Here is a 24,815-nt window from a genome sequence, read left to right on the forward strand (position 1 = left end):
AACCAGGAACCGAGCCGGCTCCCGAAGCTCTCGCGAGAGCCCGGCCCGCCCGGCGCGGAGCGGGATCCCAACTGCGCGGGCGCCGGTCGCCGCCGAACTGGAGGCGGCCTCGCGACGCTGTGACGTCAGCGCTCCCCGTTGGGAGGGGGGGGGTTAGCGCGCGCGCAGTGGCAGCCCAACCGCCGGCTCCCGGAGGGGCCGTTGGGCCCGCGTGCTACCTCAGGCTGAGGCGGCGGGAGCCCCGCCCCTCCCCCCCCACCAGGTGCTGAGGGGCCGCAAACCCTTCGGTGGGCAACAGGCCCCGTCACACACCGTTACTCGGCGGCCACGGGAGCGAAGGAGGGCCTGAGGGTCGCCGCCGGCCCCGCGGGAAGGGGCCCACGATGCGTTTTACAGTTAACGTCGCAAATAATGCATCTTGGTTGATAATTAGGGACAAGAGGTTTCTCCAGTTGCACCAGGGGAGGTTGAAGTTGGATATTAGGGAAAAAAAAATTCACCACAAAATGTTTATCAAGCACTGGAACAGGCGGCCCAGGGAAGGGGTGGAATAGCCATCCCTAGATATATCTAAAAGAGGGGTATAGAGGGGGTTTTATCAGTATTTGGTTGATAGTTGGACTTGATGATCTTAAAGGTCCCATTTAACCTACATGCTCCTATGAAAGTTGAAGTGTGTAGGTTCCCTGTTAGGAGCTTTGAGCATGTATCGGGAAGCCAGTCTCTTTTGCTTTTAACATGTAAAATTAAGTATCATCACAACACTCCTGTCCAGACAAGATACTTGAGCCTTGTTACTAAAACATAATTCGTACCCTAATCAAAACACAAGGAGGACACCACTGCTATGAAATAGTAGGTCTCAATAAAAAAAACCAAGTAGTTTTTTTCAGATCTGTCTAACAGAACATCTCCAGCAGGAGAGAGTAAATTGCAAATATAAAAAAAAGATTCAAACATAGACGGAAACGGGTGGCAGAGCTAACTGCTCAGGTCCCCTTCCCTCACGTTATCTGGCTGGAGGGGCCAGGGGAGGTTTGTTGAGTACAGAAGCACAGTTTTATAGACCAACTGAATAAAACCTAGTGCCTGCTCCTGGCTGGAGGCCATCACGGGCTGCAGACCCGTGCTGTGGGACGTGACTGAGCGCATCGACATTTGCATTACCTTGGCTCAGACGAGCACTCCTCACCGATCCCCTCCACTCACCCGGCCAGGTACCACCTCCCCGAAGAACCCTGGAGCACACTAAGTGGATGAAACTGAACAGAAATACAAATTTAAAGATCATCTCTACTGCATTCCAGCTGCTAACAGAGGCCAAACTCAAGCTAGTCTGAAGCAAAAGCCCCCCGAATGGTACACGGTGTGGACAATCGGGTACTCTATACCAGCTGAAGTGCTCTACAGACCTGCTCCTGCAGATGTGTTACATTTTTAGGTAGGCCCATACTCACAAGTAGTGTAAATGTAGGTGCAAGCCCCTGAGTGTACTCCACAGGCTTGCGAGGCTGTGTCTCCCATGTCCTGAGAAGCTGTTGTTAACCATGAAGGTAGCAGCTAAACGGAGGCCGTCCCTGCGATGATTATTACAACTCCTTACTCCATTGTTTTTTGTTACAGACATCTTGTAAAATTTCTGGAAGTTAAACTTATTAGCTTTGACATTTCCAAAATATTGTGTCACTTCGTTTCTGTGAAAACTACTCAGAAGAATAGCTTCCCAGAAAATCTCGATTTTCCTAGAATAGGATTTCTCAACTAAAAACAAATTTACTGACGTATTTTCCCACTGCTTGTTTTCATGTCTTATGACAGATGAAAACCCAGTCCCTGAGCTTTGCTGAAGGCTTTTCTCTGCATGCAGGGAGACGGCTTTAACTTCTAAATATACGCAGCAGCAGCGGATAGTAAATTGTATTAATTTAGCCACCTGTACTATTCCAGCATAGTCTTGTGTCCAGTTTTAATCTGGTCTGCCTCATTTTCTGCCCCCCTTCTCTTCTAGCATTGCTTCAGATGACACAGAGCTGCTGTCTGTGTGATGTGAAGTGTAGCTCGGAGGTGGAAAGCAACCTACACTTCCCCTCCCCACTTTGCACTCTTTTTTGTCTCCCCTGCAAAGCACTCAAAACCACAGGTGGAGGATCACTGGTGAAGAAAAGTTGGGTAGAAGGTCCTTGGGAAGGAGTCAGGTACTTGGGAAGAGAGGTGAGGATGTTTCAGCACCTTCCACACCATCTTTTATAATCAGACTAAAATTGCCAGGTATGATCTGGTTTGGCGGAGACGGTGAGAAAAGTTGGTAAGGGGAGAAGGGAGAAAAGCACCACCTCCACCCAAATTTGATTGATCCTTGGCCATCCAGCAAAATAAAACAGCACCATGTCAGTGGGTGGTGGTGTGATACTCGTATGCCTGGTATATAAAAAGATTAATATAGACAATTCTATGATTCATCTCTACTTCAAAATTGTTTATCTTCCTGGCTGCTGCTTTAGCTTCTCTATTTCCCTTACTTCTGAGAAACTCTGCCTTAACCATAGAGGTAAAATAATTTTTGCTTAAATTTCAAAGTCAATATGCAAGAAAATACCAGTCCCAAGTATTTCATTCACAAAAGGTGAAACATCAAAAAATATTCCTAGTCTGAATCCAAAAAACCCAAATTCCACAATAGAAACAGGAATTTTTTCCTCTAGGATGGGGGTAGGAGAAAAAAAGAAAAAAAATTACTCTTGCAGTTGTATCCAACCTGTGGTATCATATGAGTATTTTTGGATAACCCTAACAGGATAGTAATGAAATACACTTTTAGAGATCCAAATGCTTCTGAACAGATGTTACACTTCTCAACAAAAAAATCCTAACTCTAGCTCTAATTCGTCCATTCTTTCATTATTCAATATTACTTGGAGTTGCCATGAACCCTGTACCACTGCAAGAGAGCAATATCACTGGGAGTCAACTCCTACATCAGAACTTTAGACCAGCTATTTCCAAGTGAAGAGAACCACGCTGTGAAACAGCAGAAGGTGTTACTGAAATCTCTGCCGTGCTCAGAAAAGGCTCAACTAGAGGGAAAATTAAAGAAAACTGCAAGACTTCTACCAAGTACAGAGGGCAGGCATAATTTAAAGGAAAAAAAAAAAAAAAGGGCTCGAAATTTCTTAAAGTCCTGAAAGCAGAGCAGAAGATTGTGCAAAAAAAAAAAAAAAAAAAACAACCCACAAACCAAACCCAAAACCCAAACAAAAAACTCCAACCAGAACAGGGAAGAGGACTTTTCCAAGTTAACGTGAAGATGCTCGTGAACACACAAAATCCTAACAGTCAATACTGAGCCCAAATATGGAGACCTTAAATTAAAAGCAACCAGCTCATGACAGGGGTTACTAATGTGCTAAACGCCAACATATGGTCAAATACACAATAAAGCAAAAAATCCTCCCTCAGCCAGTACCACACTGTAGAGACAACTAATTATTAACATGCTTATGAAGTTAGTGAAGAACTGTTTAATTACAGATTTTTGTCAAATCTCTCAGGCGACGTCTTTCAATTTTGTTGCTCAGTTGTGTAATCATAACTTTTAATTAATATTCTTTAGACGACTTCTTGTTAAACAAGAAATTGAAACACCACAAGTAAGAGCAACTCTAAATGAAACTATTAGCTGCGCAGCAATTATGCTAATAGATGTTGTGGCACATACATCAACACTGTAAATCTTCCCAAAGTTTGGGAAATGAAAGGAATGAAATAGAGTTGTTTGTGGTCACACCATCAGACACATGGCAGTCACTTGGATTCAAGAAGGTAGGAGAGGGGGGGAGGGTCTGGTTTGCGTTCACATCTTCAGGGATTTTGTTGTTGTTTTTTTAAAGTTTAGTTGAAAATGCAAAAGTAAAATACTACACAAGTGAGATTAGACACTGCCAGTTTTTCTAGCCCCTCACAACGCTGACCGAGTATCCCATCCAAAGCTAAATATAATTAGGCCTACTTCAAAGCTATCCCTTCTCTGTCACTGTCATTTTTCTTCCAGCCTCAGATTTATGGTGTTGCAGGCAACAGGTGACACATAGACACACACAGAACCAGCAGCCAAATCAGCCATCCAAATCATGCCATGTTTGTTAAAAAACAAATTAAAAAAAAAAATCTCTGCCCACCAACAAAGGTACAGCTTCACCATAACTGATAACACATTGATCTGCACTGTGAAAAAAAAAAAACCAAACACCAAACAACAAAAACTAACACTTGCAATAGATATTATACATTGATTTCAGTAGATTCCTCACTGCAATGGAAACAATGTTTTAGAGTTTACCCCATGTCAGTGTATAAATTTCTACCCATGTGCTCTTTAAATTTTGAGTACTGTGAAGATGACATTGAAGTTGTTCAAATTACAGTGCAACCATCCCAGCAAAATCAATGTTCCCTACAAATTAAACAGCGCCGAGTTCATCTGCAGTGCTTAAACAAACCCTAATGGACGTTGTAAGCCTACTGTGTTTTAGGTCCATCTTCAAAAAGCAGAGTACAAAAATAGTGACACGCAAATTTTTTCACAAACCAGTGAAAACCCAGTAACTACAACACAGACTCTGCTTGTGTCCAGTTTAAAAGAAGGCCTTCTATCAATAAAATTTATCCATGCAAAAAAAACAACCAAACAACCCCATATAGTGTCAACTGCTGATACTTATTACGGAAATCCTCCAAGAACAGAGATTCTGTAACAAGCAGCACTCGCACGGAAGAAACCCGGAATAAATGCAAATCTTTCAGGTTTTATTTGCACACTGCCGTGATTGGAAAGGCTCAACTAAAATGCAAAAAAAAAAAAGTGTTTTTTTTTTTAATATGTAAAATAAATTTTTATAGATAAAGTAACACACACACTTCATTATGCACACAGTTCCTTCCCTTCTGGAAACCCAGATCCTCCTCCCTCCCAGTGGTCAGGCTCCCCCCTGACTCTGTTTCCCTGCACCCGTGGCAGGGTCACCAGAGCGAGACAGTTCAAGCACAGGCAAAAGTCACTTCCTCCATCTACTGGCACGGCCGTTAAGCCACCTGACTTCCTCCTGGTGCTGTCATTCTTAGAGCAAAGAAGGGTTTTAAGAAGTTGGATACAAACCTGGACGTCACTGAAAGATAGGGACAAACGGGGAAAAAAACATTTTTCTTAAGCAAGACTTAATACTTTAACTTTCATATTTAAACTACATCTGCAGCTTTATCCCTGAAAGTAACAGTTCTAGTGGGATTTCCACATACACACAGGTATCTGCCTATACACGCAAATTTGCTACATCAAGGCCTCTGCCACAGCATCTTAGTCCAATTTCCATAGTTTTCTTGTCTTTCTTATTCTGCTGTGTTTTCTGTTGGGACGCGAGATACTTTTCCCCATAGTGTTTAGATATTTAAACAAATTCTCATGAAAGATTTTGAAAAACACTTAAGACACTTAACTCATTTTGACAAGTATCTGCGCCCTTCTTTCCCATAACTGCAGTATCAGGGGCTTCCAATACAGTTTTTATTGCAAAAATGTTGGTGTGTACTTAAGTGTGCTGTAGACTATGCTTGCTTTGTGCCAGATGTATTTTCCAAGTTCTTGACATTAGACACGAATACACATTTTGTATTAGGCTCTATTCACTTCTTTTGAGTTACTAGTTTGTGTACATCATCTGAATTCTAGTTTGTGTTACTAGTTTGTGTACATCATCTGAATTCCTTTCTGCATTAGTGATTACTCTGAATAACAACAGAGATTATTTGTTATGTTAAAAAAAACTTCGGCTCATTCATGAAAAACAGAGCAGCTATTATAAAAGTAATTATTTTTCAAACCTTGTCTAATTGAACAGAATATTTGGAAAAAAATGTCAGAAAGACACAGGAAATTAAAGTAAGACATCACCAAAGAACCAAGTCTCTGGTAACGTGTAACAGCACGTATTCAGATCATTATGGTGCAGGGGAGATAAAAAAATACTAAAAGAAAAGAAAAATCTGAGAGGTTGTGTGCTTGGAAGTGGTACAGTTTTAGAGAAGTACCTGACCAAAAGGGAGTCAGCCAGGCAAAGTTCTTTCAGCAGCCCTGAGCAGAAAGCCCCAGCCAACAGAACTAACGGTGTTCAGAAAGGATGCTTTCTGAAGGAAATGGAAAAGGTCCACACGGCTGCAGATTACCTGAAGGTGCTCAGACAATAGAAGATACTCAACAAAGATATGTACAGTTGAAATCAAGTGCTTTTTTTTTTTTTTTTTTTTTTGGGGGGTGAGCGGTTTTTTTGTGTTTTGTCTTTTTTGGTTTTTGGGTTGTGTTTGTTTTTTTTTTTTTTTTTTTTTTGGGGGGTGAGCGGTTTTTTTGTGTTTTGTCTTTTTTGGTTTTTGGGTTGTGTTTGTTTTTTTTTTTTTTTTTTTTTTGAGGGGTGAGCGGTTATTTTGTGTTTTGTCTTGTTTGGTTTTTGGGTTGTGTTGGTTTTTTTTTTTTTTTTTTTTAAAGGAGAATTTAATCTCATTTACAGACCATTAGCTGCTTGTTTAATTTGAAGTTTCCATCTTCCTACACAATGCACCTACTAAAAGAAAACCTCAAGAAATATCTTAGAACTATCAATTGGAAATTTATCCCTAAACATTTATGCAAGTACGCCTTGACAAAAAAAAAAAAGTTGAAACTACTAATGAATCAGTGTGGCTAGTCACACACCAAAAACCACATCATCAGAAAACTAGGTCGGGAATAAGCTCGCACAAAATCATCTCACAGTTCTAGACCAGACCTGACCAGAAATATCAGCACCTATTCAGCTTCTTGCCAAGGTCTTCTGAGGGGACTATATCCCAGGGCAGCTTGGATGGCTGGGCTCGAGAGAGGGTGGAAGCCAACATTTTCTGATCCTTAGTCCCATACTTTAAAAGATGGCTCTCCTCCTGGTACATCAAATCATAGAATCATAGAATTGCCCAGGCCGGAAGGGACCTCCAAAGGCCATCTAATCCGACCTCCCCGCAGTCAGCAGGGACACCCCCAACTAGACCAGGTTGCCCAGGGCCTTGTCGAGCCTCACCTTGAATATCTCCAGGGAAGGGGCCTCAACCACCTCCCTGGGCAACCTGTTCCAGTACTCCACCACCCTCATAGTGAAGAGCTTGTTCCTAATCTCCAATCTAAATCTGTTCCCCTCCAGCTTGAAGCCATTTCCCCTCGTCCTGTCACTGCAGGCCTTTCTAAACAGGTTCTCCCCAGCCTTCCTGTAGGCCCCCCTCAGGCACTGGAAGGCTGCTATTAGGTCTCCCAGGAGCCTCCTCTTCTTCAGGCTGAACAACCCCAGCTCCCTCAGCCTGTCCTCGTAGCAGAGGTGCTCCATCCCCCTGATCATCCTTGTGGCCCTCCTCTGGACCCGCTCCATCAGGTCCATGTCCTTCTTATATTGAGGGCTCCAGACCTGCACACAATACTCCAGGTGAGGTCTCACCAGAGCAGAGCAAAGTGGAAGAATCACCTCTCTGGACCTGCTGGCAACGCATCTTTTGATGCGGCCCAGGATGCGATTGGCCTTCTGGGCTGCAACAGCACACTGCCTGCTCATGTCCAGCTTCTCGTCCACCAGTACCCCCAAGTCCCTTTCCTCAGGGCTGCTTTCCAATACCTCACCCCCTAGTTTGTATTGGTGGCGAGGATTGTTCCGGCCCAGGTGCAGAACCTTGCATTTACTCTTGTTAAACCTCATGAGGTTCACCTGGGCCCACCTCTCCAGCCTGTCCAGGTCCTTTTGGATGACATCCCATCCCCCTGGTGTATCCACAACACCACACAGCTTGGTGTCGTCCGCAAACTTGCTGATGGTGCCTTTAATCCCCCTGTCTATGTCATTGATAAAAATGTTAAACAGTATTGGCCCCAGCACGGACCCTTGAGGAACACCACTTGTGACTGGTCTCCATCTGGACTTTGAGCCATTGAGTACCACCCTTTGGATGCAACCATCCAACCAATTCCTTATCCACTGAACAGTCCACCCATCAAATCCGTACCTCTCCAATTTGACAATCAGGATGTTGTGGGGGACTGCGTCAAAGGCCTTACAGAAATCCAGATAGATCACATCCATATGATCTCATCCAAATGCAAAGGTACTTCACAAAAAACACAGACCACAGATAACTGCTGCAAAAAAATGCGGGTGAACAATTAAAATCACAGCGAGAGGCAGCACAGCCTGTAAAGGCTCGTACCAGATGTATCCCAATCCTAAATTTTATCCCATTCTTTTACAAGGGGGAAACAAAACCACCACCGACCAACCCTCTCCAAAACTAAGTTTTTGCTTCAACCCTTGATATAGTTTTTAAGCGCATTGCTTGTTGGTGCTTCTCTAGCACTGACACTTTCTAAACTCATATTTACATAACAGAGTAGAAACTAGATTATTTTGAAAAAGTTCTTGGGACTTTCACTTATTTAAAACAGCATACACTGGTGCCTTGACTATTGAAGTCTGCTCCTCAAAAGATCATACAATGGAGGTGTGTGGGGGGAACTTGTAACCCTGTTACATTTAACACCATTTAAAAATGCTGCTCCATGTCTAACTAGAGATTATGGACCTTAAGTCAGAACACCATTTGTTTCAACATTTTGGTCTCAAATATGACTTCTTAAAAAGTAACTAAATATGTACACCGTGATTGGATGTATTACTATGGACACAACCTCAGCAGAGGTTTGAATCACCCATTTTGATGCCATTAACTCCAGGCTCATATTGAGGTATTCCAGTCTGAGGCTTCTCCAAAACTCCCAGGCTAGTATCCTTCACCACTAACAGGTCAGGGGAAAAAATCCTAAACGAACATTTCAATTAGCCAGCATAGTTTACAAGTGTGTAATTCCAGAGCACAAGTGCACAGGAAGTAGTGATTCTTTCCTCTAGAGTATATTCCCTGAAAATAGCATTAAAATCCCTATGAAATAATTTCAAGTCTGGTAGGAATTCAGGAAAAGCAAGGCATAATTATACATTCCTCCTATTCTGGCCATCTGATTAAAAGAAAATATGTAGTGAAGGCAACTTTCAGCTGGCCAGTTATATTTGCTTCCATTCAGTACCAAAGATCAGCTTTCCAGATACCAACATATTTTCTGCAAACAGAAGTCTACACATTACCTGTAGCTTTAAGTGTTGTTCCCTGGGCATCTAGTGGCACTGTTAGGTTATATGGTTAGTTACTACCGAGTCACAGCTAGTTGAAAAACAGCTCAACTCTCCTGCAATGTCTACAGCTAATCTTGAATAAAACATTGAGATGCCCTACTACTGTGTATTGTGCTTTCTAAACATCATCAGAAGTCTGGATTTCCACACCCTCTCCCAAAGTGCAGTCTGGGTAGCCTGTGCAAGCCCCCCCCACACACACTAGCACCCAACACCAGCCAAAAAGAAGCTCGAACAGCATTTAATAAAATCTTATTATAATAATAGTAAGATTGGCCTTTTTTCAAAATTGATGTGACACGCATTTTCTTATTGTTTCATTGCAGATATAACTTACCAGGAAAAGGCTTGGCAACAATGATGGATCCTGTAAGAATCTTCAAGAGTGAATCACGATGATTACTACAAATGATGATTTTATAACTGCAAGAAAATTTTGAGAGTCTCCATTTTAAATTTGTATTTTATGTTCTAAACCGTATGGATTTTTTTTTCTATTCCACTTTACCATAGCAAACTAAAATATTTCAAAATTATCAAGTTTTTCTAACATTTACTTTTTGTTCTTAAACACAGAAGTAAAAGGCATTGGCCCATGCCTTGTAATTTAGAAACGGAAAAATAATTCTAATGACTTATTAAATTTGGCATCACAGTGAAATACTTATTTTGCAAGTTGGTTTTGGCAAAACGTTTAGCGTTTCTTGTGTGTGTACACTGCAGTTTACACTACTGTACGATTCAGCTAATTTGTTTCTTATAAAAAAGCTGAAGCAAACATAGATCATCCTTTTCAAATAAAACATGGGAAAATCTAAAAAGAAAACCACAAGCATCAGAACAGTCCAGCTTGGTTTATCTAACGACGAGATGGCAAAAGCCTTTCCAACTCCTTTTGTCACTGGAAATTATCATCAAGGATGCTGAACTGTAAACATATACCAGGAAAGTTTTAATGTCAAAGACATCATTCATAACCATCTCAAGCACCTTTTCTTTTTGTCTCACTCTGCACCTCCTCAGGTTGAGACCCGCACGCAAATTGCTTGTTCAGTTAAAACAAAGCCAAACAAAAACCTTACACCTTGGTATTTTGCTTGTCTGCACCCAGTCAACACAATGTTTTTGTGGACTAACTGCCGGACAAGCACTTTTTTTTTTTTTTTTGTGGTCAAGGACTACATAAGTATTCCCATGTCATAAGACAGACAAGAAGAAATTAACCTTATGAAGTGGTGTTTGGTGCAGTACACAGAGACCAAGAGCAGATGCAAGAAATCTGGAGGATAATCTCCAAATTTAAGTTCGCCTGTGGATAGTGCTCAGCTTCGTAAGAGCTGTAGGTGTAAAATATCCAAACAGATTAAGTGATATTATTGCTTTCTAAATTGCACACTGATACTGTATAGCAATACCTGTTTCTCAAGCAAATAAATATCCTTTGGCTTTTCATGACACAAACCTCTATAGAAAAGGAAGGAATGAAAGGTTTGTCCAGGGCTGCTGAGTTTCCAAAGTTTTGCAAGTCTACAATATAGGTATAAATTGACTGCCGCAGTCAGTAATAGCTAAGCTTACATTTCCCTGCAATAAAAATCTTGCTTAGCTCATAGTGCACTGTGAAAGGCATAGAGCTGCCCCATCATTCCCTATTTAGCTACATGGAGCAATGAATTCTAAATTTCCTAATTAAAACAGCAAGACTGTAATTTGTCTGTACGCCCTACGTGTGGCACTATGTCACAAATGCCATACCTGAATGGATTGTTAATTTTTTTTTTTAAACATAGATACAAATCTCAGTAAAGTAAAAAAGACTAATGATCACATTGTTATCTTTTCATCTTTTTCAATGTCACTACAATTTTTAGCAGAACAGCTGTGTGATTGCACCTGCATTTTATGAGGTAATAGTGATTGTGTGACAGCATGTAAAAGCCTGGCCATTAGTCCTTACCAGAGAACACATTGTTCAGATTAGAGCATAAAGTGATACCAAACCATCTTTAGTCAATCTTAGTGCAGAAGACACTAAGTTTTTCTTTTGATTTTTTGTGAGCAAGATTCTGTGTATTACACAAATATATTTGCAGTTTAACATGACTCTTGTTTATGACATACGCAGCAAAGAAAACTACATTCACGACTGGTAACATACTGCTTTAGTGAAACAAGAACAAACTTACCTGTTTTGGAAAAGAGCAGTTGACCAACACCACTCACAAACTACCTCTGCACCGATATCTAGTGGAGTTGCCACCAGCACCCATGGCTCTAACTAGAACGTCCTCACAAAGGCAGTAACTGAAAGTCACACAAGACTTAACATCAATCTAGCTTTCTTTCTACCACCTACAATTCTAGGATTCACATTTTCAATTTCACATTCACATCCTTAGACAACCCAAGAGCTCAGACAAACCTGCAGTTTTGTCTGAGGCTTTATAGGCACGTTCTAGCTTTATAGGCGAAAATGAGATACATCATCCAGAGTTAGAATCATGCCTCTGATTCTGAGCATATTTAAGACAACGAGCATATAGAAAATATGGAGAAAACTGCTGAGAAATCTAATTAGAGAAATTTTAGACTATTAGTTAAACAGAATTATTCTGTCTGTACAGGCTGAAACCTGCTGTTTTCCCTAACAAAAGGAAGGCAAAAAAGCCTAGAAATTAAGAGTGGATTCTCAATCATAGCAACAATTAACATCGTGAACGCTGCCAAATTTGAAATGAAGAAAGAGTAACTGTAATCTATTCATCAAGGTTCAATATCAGCAAACTTAGAACAAACCCACCTTGTATCACTAGCTCAACAAGAGGCCAGCTTAGGAAACTGATTCTTTTAGGCATTTATACTTCACTATCAGAGATGCTCACAACATCTGAAAAAATAGAATAGATATCTAAATATAAGTACCACTGCTCAATTACAAAAATCCAAAGAGTTTTAAAAATAATACATAGTTGTGTAATTGATAAATGTTTTATAGACAGATGGGCTAGGCATAAGTAAAAGATGAGCAGCCCTTCTGAACTTTATCCCTCAAATTCTCCTTTCTATTGAGAGAATAAAGAAATACAACTTAAGAAATAAACCCAAGCTCATCTTACTCCTTGGATGCATGCATGAGTGTGGGAGTCCACATCATGGATCCTTCTCCCCAGTGACAAGCACTGAAACAATTATGTAGACTAAATAGCGAAGTGATTATCTAACCACATCTGTTAATGAATTACAGGCATTTCAGCAGTAGAGATGCACTGCTGTCATTGCACTGATAAAATGCTTAAAGCCAGCATCCTAAAAGAAAACTATAATTACATTAGCTACCAAGTACTTACCATGCCCATGGGTGCTTCAACTGTCACATCAGCGAGGAAAAGTTTATTACTGGATAGAAACACCATTAAAGCAGATTTTTTTTAAGGATTTGAACTACTTTTGATTGAGCCATCAAGGTCCCCTGGCTCACGTCACCTCTTCTGGCTCCCAGAATACTGGGAATTCAAATTATTTAGCTGCTTGCTGCGGGGTTTTAAATCAGAGATTCATTTTCAAAGTTATTTTAGCTGTACATCTTTTTGAGAGGTAATCTACAATTTTGAATAAGCGTGGTTGGTATCTAGACACCTTCACAGACACGTTAACATTGGTTTGCTGGTTCACAGGACAGAGTTTACACATCAAAACTGAACAACTTGATTTATTTAAAGTTCACCTCAAAATGCATTGTGTTTAGTTTCTTTTTTAAAATGAACATTCAAAGCATCAAAATATTACTAATTTAAAAAGAACCTTTGTTAAGAATAAGGTAATTTACAGACTGTAGATTGTGGCTGTGAGGGGAGAGAAACAACCAATGGTAGATTAGGCACAGTACTAAGGCCGACACGCCAGAAAACAACGCAGATCTATGCTCAAACTTTTAAATGATGCGGACAAAATAAAACAATTGGGTGGGAAAATGAAACCAACCCCTTACTTGAGGGTGTTTGTGTAAAAAAAAAAAAAAAGTGTTAGTAAGTTTTCTATCTAGACCTAACTCAGTCACGTATTTAAAGAACTCTATCTTCTTCCAAATAACAAAAAATGTTTCTAAACCAAGGCAGGTATTATTTGGAACTGGCATAGTAAAATAAAGGATCACAGTATACAGAGCTTAAAATCCTGTACCAGGAAAGAACAACAAGTGGTTTACAAGGGGATCATTTAAGTATATTATCTAATTTTTAAAAACAGAGATATAAAATACCAGTTGCATAGGGATTTAAATATAAGGCCAAGCAGGAGATTAAAGTAAAATAGAGATCGTAAGAAGGGCACTATGGTGTCAAAACATAGTATTTCCATTTGAATTAATGTCTAATTCAAAATCACAGTATTTTGCTAGTACTACAAACAGTGAATGTCAAACTGTCCCATTAATCTTGAACTGAAAACTGACATTAGAACTTCTAAATAGTACAAAACTAAAGCTCATTGTCTAAACCTGATCAGTGTATTAGCACAACAGTGCTTGGTACGTACCTGATTTATATACTCTACCTTCTGTAAATAATATAAAGGTTATTTCTTGTTAATAAGTGTGAGATCACAATATTACTGCATGCCATCAGTGGTTTGCAGGCTTACTTGATATTTAATTATTCAGTCTTTAAAAGTGTAAGATCCCACCCTGCAGAATCTTCACCCATTGAACACAGAACACTGTCATTAATAAAATACAATAGAAGTTCCACCACTAACAACTAACATATAAGCTGGGATTGTAGGGCTAAACCCAGTACAGTTCATTATTATTAACTCACAGCAATTTTTGTTAGGAAGGTAACCTGTAGACTTCCACATAATCTTGCATGTATTAAATATAAACAAGTATGTAACTAACGGCTGTCTCTTGGCATTTCAAGTAGATCATTCAATTGTGAAAGTATTTCCGCAAAAATCAATTTAAAGTTGTTAAAATGAAGTTCAAATATTAATTTCTGTATCTACATGTAGCTTAATTAACCTAAAACTGTAAGGAATAGTAGTGTAAGAAAAAAAACCAAAACATTCTCCAGATGAATTAGGTGTTAAGGTACACTAACTGGGAATACCTGAACCAACACACGGTAACTGAAAAAGTGCATAAACATAGTAATACTACAAATGTGTTAACTATAGAACAAAAGGTTTTCTGAAAGCTAAGCAATACTATTTTACATGTTATTTACAGGTTTCAATTTTTCCAGAGACCACAGAGCCAATTTATGATCTTAAAATTCCTTTGATATATTCAAAGCGTCCTTTGGCTTCCGTCATATTCGGTCAAGAACCTATTCACACGGCAGTGAATCAGGCACTGTACAGTCGAACAACATTGCCACTGTGGTTCTGTAATTCTTCAAAATTCACTTCTTTCTGTTCTTTAAAGAAAAAGCAGTGTTTTCATTTCACGCTTTTCGTAGGTGTTTCAGATTCTGTAGACTGTCTCCCATCAGTCCATGCCTCTCGTGTGCTCTTCAGTGCTAGTGTTTTCTGCTGGTCAACCACAACATAATCAACTCTCTCGTCTGCCACGCTGCTGCCTGAACCACTGCTCTTTTTCTGGGAAAGGCAAGGGAAAGTGAGAAACATATGTTAAAATAAAGTCCCAATAAAAAGTAAGTAGATGCCCCAAACTGATACAGAACCAACACAGGTTTGTCTGAAATGTCCAACACAGGCACTCCGATTGACCATTTGACAATCTAGTAAAGATTATCTTGCTAGAGGCTCCCTCTTTCCCAGCAACTACTTGTGAAGAAGCTTTAAACTCGATTTTAGAGTTTTAAAGAAGTTTTAAACAGAAATGCAAGAGTTGATGATTTGCTTACCTTACGAGGTGGGGTAGATTTTCCCGAATCCAAGTCCAGATCTAAATATTCTACTTGTTTATCTCCTTTAGGTTTTACCATAGGGCTGCTTCCTCCATCAAGACTGTTGCTTCCAAACAAATTCTGAAATTATAATACAAATAACTTCAACTACAAACATACATGCTAACGGTCCACATTATCAAAAACACTTACTATAAACTGCCAAAATATTAAAGGTTAAAGAACTGACTGAGAGCTCTTGCAATTGGCTAAACCATGCAAATTTTATTGAGATTGTATAACAAGGGGATGTTTTCTAAATCAAAACTGGGACAGAGTTGAAAGCCAACAGGGGAAAAGACCCCAAAAACCAACCCCCCAAATTTCAGGTTGCCACCAAACCAATCTGTGCCTTCCACCTAATGTCCCTTTCATATCATGAGATAAGGATGGAGTGTGGCCTGTTCTTTTTCCATGAAGTTGTTACATCTCAAATTTAACATTACTTAATTACAAAATTTTTAATCTCATTAAATTGCTGTTAAATACCTTACAAGAATTTCAACCTTATGATAGTGACAAAACTTCAAATGATACTTCTACATTTCATTCCAAAGCTGTCAGGATTAAGCTGATGATCAAAAAGAATTATTTAATGTATAAGATCAAAAGATTAAAACTTTGGACAATTTGTGTAGTGCTGTCTGAACTGAAGTTGCATTGTATATACCTAAATTTCAATTAGCCCAGACTTTTACAACCTCACCTCCTCTGTCCTCTCCCAGCCTGATCCCTCCCTCTTAACAGGTGTTATAGGAACAGTACAATAGAAGGACTCTTCTCTAAAAGATAAAGAAAAAAAAAGGAAGACAGAGGGCAGCAGTCAGCAAAAAATGAAGAGGAAGGCAGAAGGAAAGACAGAAGGGTAAGGCTGACAGCAACTTGAAAGAAAAAGCAGAATATTGCTGATTTTATTAAATAAAACAGAAGTATGACACGTCCAAACAAGATGCTTCAAAGCTGATGATAGAAAAAGATGAAAAAGTATGGACTCCTTTCTAAGATGCAGTTGGAGCAAATAAAAATTTTCAAAATGTCTACGTAATTGGCACATTTTAGAACAAAGGCCTTGAGATATCTGGAAACGTTCAGGTTCCCTAGGAAGTAAAATATTTTATGGGTTAATGCTTAGTGGACTGGGCTTTTAAAATTGAAGTTATCCATTATATCTGTATTGTCCAACTTGTTTAGTATTAAGTGGTAACAAGAACAAACACAAACAACTGAAACAAAGTTCATTTTTGTTGCCCAAATTCTCTAAGCAAATTTCTGCATATTTAACATACAAAAAACAGATTTTGTATCAATGTTTCCAGCATAAATAAAAAAACCTCTTTAAACAAAAAATAATCTGTTATTTCAAACAAACTTGACAGGCAGAACATACGCATTAGAAAACAGAAGCTTTAATTTTACATAAGTGAAAACGAAAGGAAATCTGCAGAACAACCTTATAGAATGAACGATGCAAGCAAACGGAAGATATTAATGACAGGCTGGTCATTAATAATAATAACTGAACTGCGGTATTGATTATACTGTCCTTGGACTGACATTAAGCCCCTGAAACAGCGTTGTAGGAATCAAGAGAAATCCCCAATTTGACCCGCCATTCTGCTGTAGGGGGGGGAGAACTGTGGGCACAGGCAGTTCTAGACCTTTTGGGTGAAACGGGCTGTTTTCTTGTGTCTGTAAAAACGGGAGGTTACCCATGACTTACCAACGCCTCTTGCAGAGGGAGGGGGGCCAAGTTTTGACACCACTGGCTCCCCACTGCACAGTAACCTCCATTACTGGGCACAGTACCAAGCTCAAGGCAGGATGCTCTGCAGCCTGGGGAGCTTGCACCGAGTCAGAGCTGCCGTGGAGAAATCAGCAGGATTTTGGTTTGGGGGGGTCCTAAGAGGCAGCGAGGGTGAGCTGGAGGGGGAGGGAGACTGGAGGAGATCGGGGAGGGTCCCCAGGGGACAGGGAAGCAAAGCAGCGCTGGGGAGAGGAGGAGAGTCAGGGGTGTAGTGAAACGGGCGAGCACGTGCCGTATCAGAAGGCAGACAAACGGACAGAACAAAGAAGAAGGTGCCAGGCAGGCCCTCCCCAAAGAAGGTCTCTTTCATAACGCTCAAAAGATGAAAAATGCTGCTGTGTTCCCTCACTAAGAACCCAAGCTGTAAAAATGCGGCGAACGCATTGAACTATACTGGACAAAAAGCTGAGGTGAGGATACAGCTTTTCCTGCAGTCCTTTAGGGATATTCTGGATCACATTTCAATTTAGGCCCAGGCCTACTGCTACTCTCTCACTTTAAAACACTATTATTGGTTCTTCTTTGTCTCTCTCTCTCTCCTTCCCCCCTCAACCAAACAAAACCCACAGCACACATCATTAACTTTTCCTAAGTAGCTCTTCACTTGCTGCATTGCAAGCTGAGTATCTGAAGCTTTATTATCTGAGAAAACTCTCCCCCCAAAGGGGAAAAAATACAGATATTCAATACACAAAGACCTCTCCTATCCTCTTTTTTGAAAGCAGCCTAATAAAAGTACACATAGCTCAGTTTTTATAGAATGTAAACAACAAATATCAATCCTTTTTTTCCCCTGTTCCTTCCACATTTCTTGGAAGATGTCCTTTTAATAAAGGTTTTTAAGTCTGTCTCAGAGGTCTTAAGACAGTTTATTTCCCTTGATGTCATATTATTGAACTGGTGCGTAGCCCAGGACAAGCAATTGCAGACAAGAGGAGATAGTTTCTGGCAAAGAGGAAGAAAAAAAGTCACATATTGAACTGTTTTGTACACTAGATACATATACTAACCATTCTCTTTATGTATTATTATGCTCTTAACTTCTTCAGTGAAATCTTACCAAAATTACAGTTTTTCTACGGAGATTTTTTTATTATTATTATTATTTTGATCTAGAAGTATAAAGGGAGCGATGTTGAGCGGAAGGAGTTGTGTTTGCATGATTTAAAAGTAAGGACTGCACAGGAAGAGAGTAGTTAAGACGTAGATTTTACATACTGGGTCTTCAGTGGACTGATTTGGATTCATGGATACATAATTCTCTTCACTGTCGTGCGAGTCACTGCTGGAAGTTGTGCTATGAACTGAATCCGGTCTGGGAGACATGGGAAACCTGGAGGAGCTAATTACCAGGAATTATTTTACAAACAATACATCTCGAATATCTTAAACCTCCTGGTAAACAACAAAAATAAGCATATTAGAGCTGAAATTTTCATTCAAGTTCACTAGTGTGACATTCTTTAGTTATACATAGTCCTTTATATTTAATATTACAAAATAAAAATCCGCATGGACACACTTTGTTTCACTGCACAGGTGCATATATGCATAGGCACACACATATAGACACACACTTCCAAAGGAAACCTCAATTTGTATTGCACAGGCTAAAAATATACTACAGATGTACACACGTTTATTAACACTCCAGTCAACAAAAACAATCCCAAAGAGGAAAAGGTAAGAAACTTACTCTCGTGCAAAGCTTCTGGTGATAGGAGATCTAACTGGGGCTTGCAATTCTTCCCATTCAGGCAGAGGTTTTATTTCTAGTGGAGCTGGTTTTGCTATATAAGAAACAGAGAATCTTAAAGCACAGAACACACCTAAACAAACTTAAATTTAACAGCTTTTCAAAGGCTAAAACACCAAAAACCCCCAAACTATTTTTAAATATTAAACACTAGTTAGGAAAAGGAAATGTTGTTCAGTTCTCAGAAAGCCATGATATATTACATTATATTTTTATTTTTTCAGGTACTGAAAAGCAACATTAGAAAAAACCCCACAATTTAATAATTTTGCAAGATATACTTGTATGTAGAGAGACTCTGAAAATGGCAGCATCATGTTCTATCTTTATCCTGCCACAACAACTTGTTGAACTGACGAGCCCAGCATTGGGCTGATGGACTGTTTCAGCTTAAACTGTCAGCAGAGCCAACTCCGGGTACTTTTCTTGGCTCATGGACAATTATTATGATGCAAACTCTGGCCTCGCTGTGCACACGTGCCCTTACTGATGAGGCTTCACAGCTCAAAGTGTGGGCAGGATCTGCACCTCAGCAAAAGTGAGAGATGAGCCAACAGCCAGCTTCAGTTCCAAGAGCTGCCTCGATGCTTATCGACAGACAAGCAGAGTAGCTGCGTGTTCCTGACGTTAATGACAGCTAATGTTGGTCTGAAAAAGGTGCCATTTCTAAATTCCATTTTCAGAACAGAGCCACAGACAGAGTGCTAGTGAGAAACGTGTGATCCCTCCCTCCAGCTTGTGTGTTTCATCCCTCCTAAATGTTAAAAAAAGTATAATCTATTCTATCCTAGGAGTTGCAGGGGCAAAAAAAATAATCACATACAGCAAACTGCTGTCAAAGTTTGACTCTCAACTTTATCCTCCCTAAAACTGTTTTTAGAAAATAAAATGCAATGTCATTATACCAACACCCTTTCCCCTCCTCACCCTCCCCGGTCCGTTTTCTGCCTGTTAGCAGATTTACCAAGTTCAAATGTCAGGCATGTAGCACTAGTTCATCTAATTCATGTGCAGTAAGAGCTGTCCTATGTGACCAGATGAGGAACTGACAGAAATCAGTTGCTTAATCAGTGCGGTTGTCTCACAAGGAAAAAGCAGAACTGGACCCATTAGACTTTCATTAGATTCACTCTTCAGATTGAGTTTACTGTAAGTCAGCTACCATCTATTGAAGATAAAGACTCCCAATTCAAATTTTCTGGATAAGTGTCAGTCTTTAGTATCCCATAGTATCCCAAACAGTTTTCTCCTTTTCTCTGTTAGTAAGTCATAATTGCGCACTCAAAAGCATATCAAGCCCACTCCAGTGATTCTGCCACTTTAACTCACTCGCTCATAAAAAGCTGCCACCACAGACTCAGAAAAGGAACGACAACTCCTCTCTCTTGAGACAGAAGGCATCGTATGAGATACGAGTGGCAGAACCCAACTTGATATAGGCAAGATGATACCAAAGCACGAGTGACACCAAAATGTTCAGCTTGGCTCACGTCCTCTGTAAAGGTGTGAGACCACCCGGCAGGTGTGATGGGTGGGCAAGGTACTGTTCCAGCAGAAAGAGAGTCAGGGATTTTGTCCAAAGCCCACTGAGAACAGCAGGAATATTTCGTCCAGTTTTTTTAACAACCAAAGGTAGCGATCAGTGACGCTTCTGTGAGGTTTTTAACATTAACTGTAATCTCCTTTACTTCTTCAGACTATATCAACTCAGCACCTTTAATAAAGCCCATCAGACTAACTGCACTACTCATTAAGATGCATAAATAAATCTCTGTAGTAGTAAATGGTCAGAGGATCAATATTGTGCTTAAGTTCAGCGTTTAGCCAGCAGCAGGAGACTCAAACTCTGATTTCAGTTTATCGCCTAACAAAGTTATTTCAAGAAACTTACAGGTAAATCATATGTACTTGCTTCTAAATAAACAGGCAAAAATAAATAAAAAATATGAACAGCTATAATTTAAGAGATCAGAACATCCATGTTAATGTCAAGGAAATATTTCTATGCACTGTTCAAGCCTGAAAGACTTTAATTCCTTATATAGGAAACCTTTTGCTTGGCAATAAAAACTCATCCATGCTCTTAGACTGCAATAGAAGTAAAAAGACTATACAAGAGTTAAAATTATTCTAGAATAACAGTTTTCTTAACTTTTGTTTTACTTATTTTTATAAAGCTCCATATACATACAGTGCTAAAAGTACATACCCTTTCTTCTTGCAGTAAAGTCACCTACGGTTTGTGAATCAGTTCGCTCTAAACCATGTGCTTTAGGTCTTAAAATTTTAGGACTTTGACCTAATTGGTAAAAAGAAGACTCTCTTAATAATATTCTATTTGTAACTGGAAAATGGAATTCTGTAAATAAACAGCAGAAAAGTTAACCCCACAAGCATAAGCAAGCTGCCGAAGGAGAGTTTCACGGTCTAGCTGGGTCTCACACTAAGGGGTTTAGCACCAAACCAGAAACAAGGGAAACACCACATGCAAGTAATTGTGAGGGGCAAGCATAAAAGGTGTACAAAAAGGCAAAAAAGTGCATCAACTAATATTGTAACTGATCATTATGACTAACTGGTTTCAAGTTGCATTACATAAAAAATTCCATCTTTGAGGAATGTCTAGCCTGACAGGAGAACAGTCACGTTTCAGATGTAAGCTGAGGTACCCTGAAAGAAATGAAATCTTCTTTAGCCACAGTACTGCTTTGGAAATAGTGATACTCTTGGAGTGTTTCCTATCCATTGTGCATCTCCCACTTGAGAAGCCCCAAGAATCTTTTTCCACACTGTATTTGTTCAACTCGTTCCCCAGAGTTCTATATCTGTCTGTACCAAAACCACCTCTCCAACCTTAGAGACACACAGGGACTTTCTTTCCAAGCTCCCAGCCCACCACCATGGCACAACCCAACCTCCACCACAACTGACACTCAAAAACTACCTTTTTAAAATTGTATATACCTGTACACAAGCATAGTAGATACACTAAATATTCCTCAATATGTTATGCTATCATACACTATCATGTTATTAGCATAACTTTCCCCTGTGTTACGCTACCACACACCATAACACCTTTAGATGAAACTGGTAACAAAGTGAAGAGTACAGAAAAGGGTAAGAAAACAGAGTCAATAAGCTCCTTACAGTCAGTAATATAACCCCTCTCCCAACAACGAAGCTCTCAGCCAATTTGACTAAACTCTGCAAGTGTTTCAGGTCACGTTGTCTATTTTAAATACATATATCAATAGTGCATAATAACCCTAACCTTTCATGAAAATCTAGCTGAGAAAGTGTTAATATTAGAAAAAGCGAGTGCCCTCAAGTAGCACACCAAGAAGCCATATGAAAGGTACATTTTCGCAATAAACCAAATGAGAAGTTTAAGTCTGATTACGTTAGAAAGTTACCCTACAGCACAAAATGGAAAAAGGACTGGCACAGAGTCAGGTGTGGGCTGGTACAACCAGCAATAAGTGAGAATGCTTTGTAAAAAATAAACTTGGCAACGAACACCAGAAGTTTGCAAATCTCTACCCCAAGGGTTTTGCATATGAAGTGCTCTATTACTGTTATCACTGAAGTATTGGGAATAATCAAGTAACAACAAGAAAGGTAAACAGAAAGGTTTTGTACTGTATCTTAACTTCTACACTGCGCTTCTGAGAAAAAAAATGCAGTGCAGGTAAGAAAAAAAAATATATTTATTTACTAGTATTGCTGCATGGCAACTTCCTTAAAAAGAAAAGAACACAACATGATTTTCACACAGACACTTCTTTTCCAATTTCAAAATAAATGGCTCAAAGTGCTGATGAAAAGGGCAAGCAGTTGGGCAATGCTGACCAAAGACCCAGATTGTAAAGTGGTACACAAGGCATTTCTGGAAAGTATGCTGTTGACTGGAGCCAAGTCAAAAGCATGACCCAACACACTGGCAGAGTTCATTCTCAGCTGATTCGATATTCTTAAGTATCTTGCCTACAACTCCGTGATAAAAGCTTGCCTATATAAAAAGGCCAGAGATCTTAAAATCGATTGAACAAATGTAGGAGTTCAAATTCAAACACCTTTTATTAAGAACGATTTGATGCTGAATGTCATTAGCCTAATCATATTAAGTTTGTGTTCCAGTTTTATAATTGAATTTAAAAGAAATTTGGCCCAATGCAACTCAATTTAAAATGCCAATCAATGCACTGACATACGAGCACAGATTGTAAGTACGGTGAGAAATCTAGTAGAGTAACAGGGTTAATGAAATTATTTAACCAGTGTGTACTTTATAACCTCTCTGCTCTTAGAGCCAAACAGGCTGAAGTGCCTGAAACCCATAATACAGAAGATAAGCGCAAGGAACTCAGGGCTATGACTCATTATTTCTACTTTTGATAATGATGCTAATGCGGTCTCGTGCAGCCAACCTTCCTGAACTATGACTATCCCCATTTGTAAAACATGGATATTATGTAATTGCCTGCCTCATACTTAATTTAGCACTTACAAACCATTCTGAGACTTTCAGAAGTGCTATATAAATAAGTACAGGTCCCGATAATATTTCTCTTCTGCATCAGAGAAGAACATACAAAATGTTCCAGCATAAAATAAACTCACTGAGCTTTCATCTTTTGCTGCTGAAAGACTGTTCAACCTAAATAAATTTAGTGGCAAAACAGCTTGCTGCTACCAACCAGCCAGGATAATGCAATTCCTCTAGTTCAGAACGTCATAGAGAATTAGAATGTTTGTGCAGGGTTGGTTTTTTTTTTCCTCCCTACAAAACAAAACCCAAAAGGCCTAATCACTGTTGAGGAGCTTATACCGTGCAACAGAAAAAGACCTGACACCAGGCAAAGGAAAAGGGGAGGGGGGATAGTGCAGAATTCCTCCACTCTATTTTTGCTCATTAAAGAAGATAAAGTAACACAAGCTGGGACACAGAAAGCCCTTAATAGTATCCTTTACTCCCTCACAAGATAAATTTTTAATAAATCCAGCAGAAAATTTCTAAGTGCCATTCTTTATCTAAAAATTGGCAGTTCTGTCACTATCTTAAGCCAGGTATGTGAACAGAAATACTTATTTTTGAGAACTTTATATCTTAAGCACTGTGACTGAAATTCCTGGTGCTGCTCCCAAGTAACCTCACTAATTTACTCTGGGAGCTCATCCTAGCGCAGCGTAACATGGAGGAGAAAGTGCCTCACAGCCATACCACAGCCTGCTCTCCAACGTCTGTTCCACTCAGAAATAATCACTAAAGTGTCATAGGGCTGTTCTTCCAATCAGCTTAGTGAAGGTGGAAGGACAGTAGGTCTCTGTGGAGAGTCTGGCTCCATTCTGCATTCCAGTAACACCAATACTGAGGACATTTCCCCTGGTTTAGGCCTGCAGGCCCAAATTTACTTCATCTAATGTTTGGGCGCTCCCATAAAACAACACTTTTAATAATAATCTCAGAATACATGCGTATTCTGGGAAAGATAAATCTGGGTGTTAAAAAAAAAAGTTTTTATATATATATATTTTAACTGAAAAGGAAATAAATTGTGTTGCAACACCACTGGATGCAAACCTACAGGGGGAAAGAAAAAAAACCCAAATAAATTATGGCAAGTGAAACCAACCAAACAAGAAGTGAAAATTAGATGTTTTCATTGTTCAGTCAAGTCACCACCTGTGAAATGCAAAGTGCTACAGCTAAGGAGAGAGAAGCTCAGCTTCTGCACGTTCTATCAGACAAATACTGTACAGATACGGCACTCTGAGCTGAAAAAAAATCACTAATGAAGTCTATTTTTCTAACAAATGGCTGCTTGTAAAAACTGCCAAGCAGAACAAGCGATTATGGATCTAGCGTTAGAGTGCACTCAGATGGCATGAATTCTGCTCCTGGCATTTCGGTGTGTGTCAATGCTGCCTTTGTCTGAGAAGGCATCAGGAGAAGAGTCCATTTCACAACTTTGGTTTTGTTTCAAATAACGGTTTAAACTGAAAAACCTTTTGGTTTTTCCATCGGCTAATGTATTCTGGCTTCTTGTGTTCCATAAAACACTTGGAATATAATGTTGGGGGGGGGGGGGGGGGGGGGG

The 24,815-nt window shown here is 39.6% G+C and overlaps 2 protein-coding genes across 4 annotated transcripts in view; both read right to left on the bottom strand.

The window, feature by feature from the left end:
- The window catches only part of SMARCA5 (SWI/SNF related, matrix associated, actin dependent regulator of chromatin, subfamily a, member 5), a 34,341-nt gene extending 22,879 nt beyond the window's left edge, over window positions 1-11,462 (bottom strand). The window contains exons 1-2 of the mRNA XM_014949861.1: window positions 11,435-11,462; window positions 9,586-9,671 (exon numbers count right to left, since the gene is read on the bottom strand). The gene's annotated coding sequence lies outside the window, so the exon portion shown is untranslated. The remainder of the gene's footprint in view (window positions 1-9,585; window positions 9,672-11,434) is intronic.
- A 1,467-nt stretch (window positions 11,463-12,929) lies between these two features.
- The window catches only part of GAB1 (GRB2 associated binding protein 1), a 123,828-nt gene continuing 111,942 nt past the window's right edge, over window positions 12,930-24,815 (bottom strand). For 2 of the 3 annotated variants that reach the window (XM_014949863.1, XM_014949862.1), the window contains exons 7-11: window positions 20,924-21,013; window positions 18,655-18,748; window positions 18,177-18,300; window positions 15,113-15,235; window positions 12,930-14,843 (exon numbers count right to left, since the gene is read on the bottom strand). In XM_014949863.1, coding sequence (XP_014805349.1) covers window positions 14,685-14,843; window positions 15,113-15,235; window positions 18,177-18,300; window positions 18,655-18,748; window positions 20,924-21,013 — 590 coding nt within the window. In that variant the 3' untranslated portion in view covers window positions 12,930-14,684. The remainder of the gene's footprint in view (window positions 14,844-15,112; window positions 15,236-18,176; window positions 18,301-18,654; window positions 18,749-20,923; window positions 21,014-24,815) is intronic. The other variant, XM_014949864.1, reaches the window with a different exon arrangement.

The sequence above is a fragment of the Calidris pugnax genome, unplaced genomic scaffold (assembly GCF_001431845.1).
Source record: "Calidris pugnax isolate Ruff unplaced genomic scaffold, ASM143184v1 scaffold42, whole genome shotgun sequence".
Taxonomy (NCBI): Eukaryota; Metazoa; Chordata; class Aves; order Charadriiformes; family Scolopacidae; genus Calidris; species Calidris pugnax.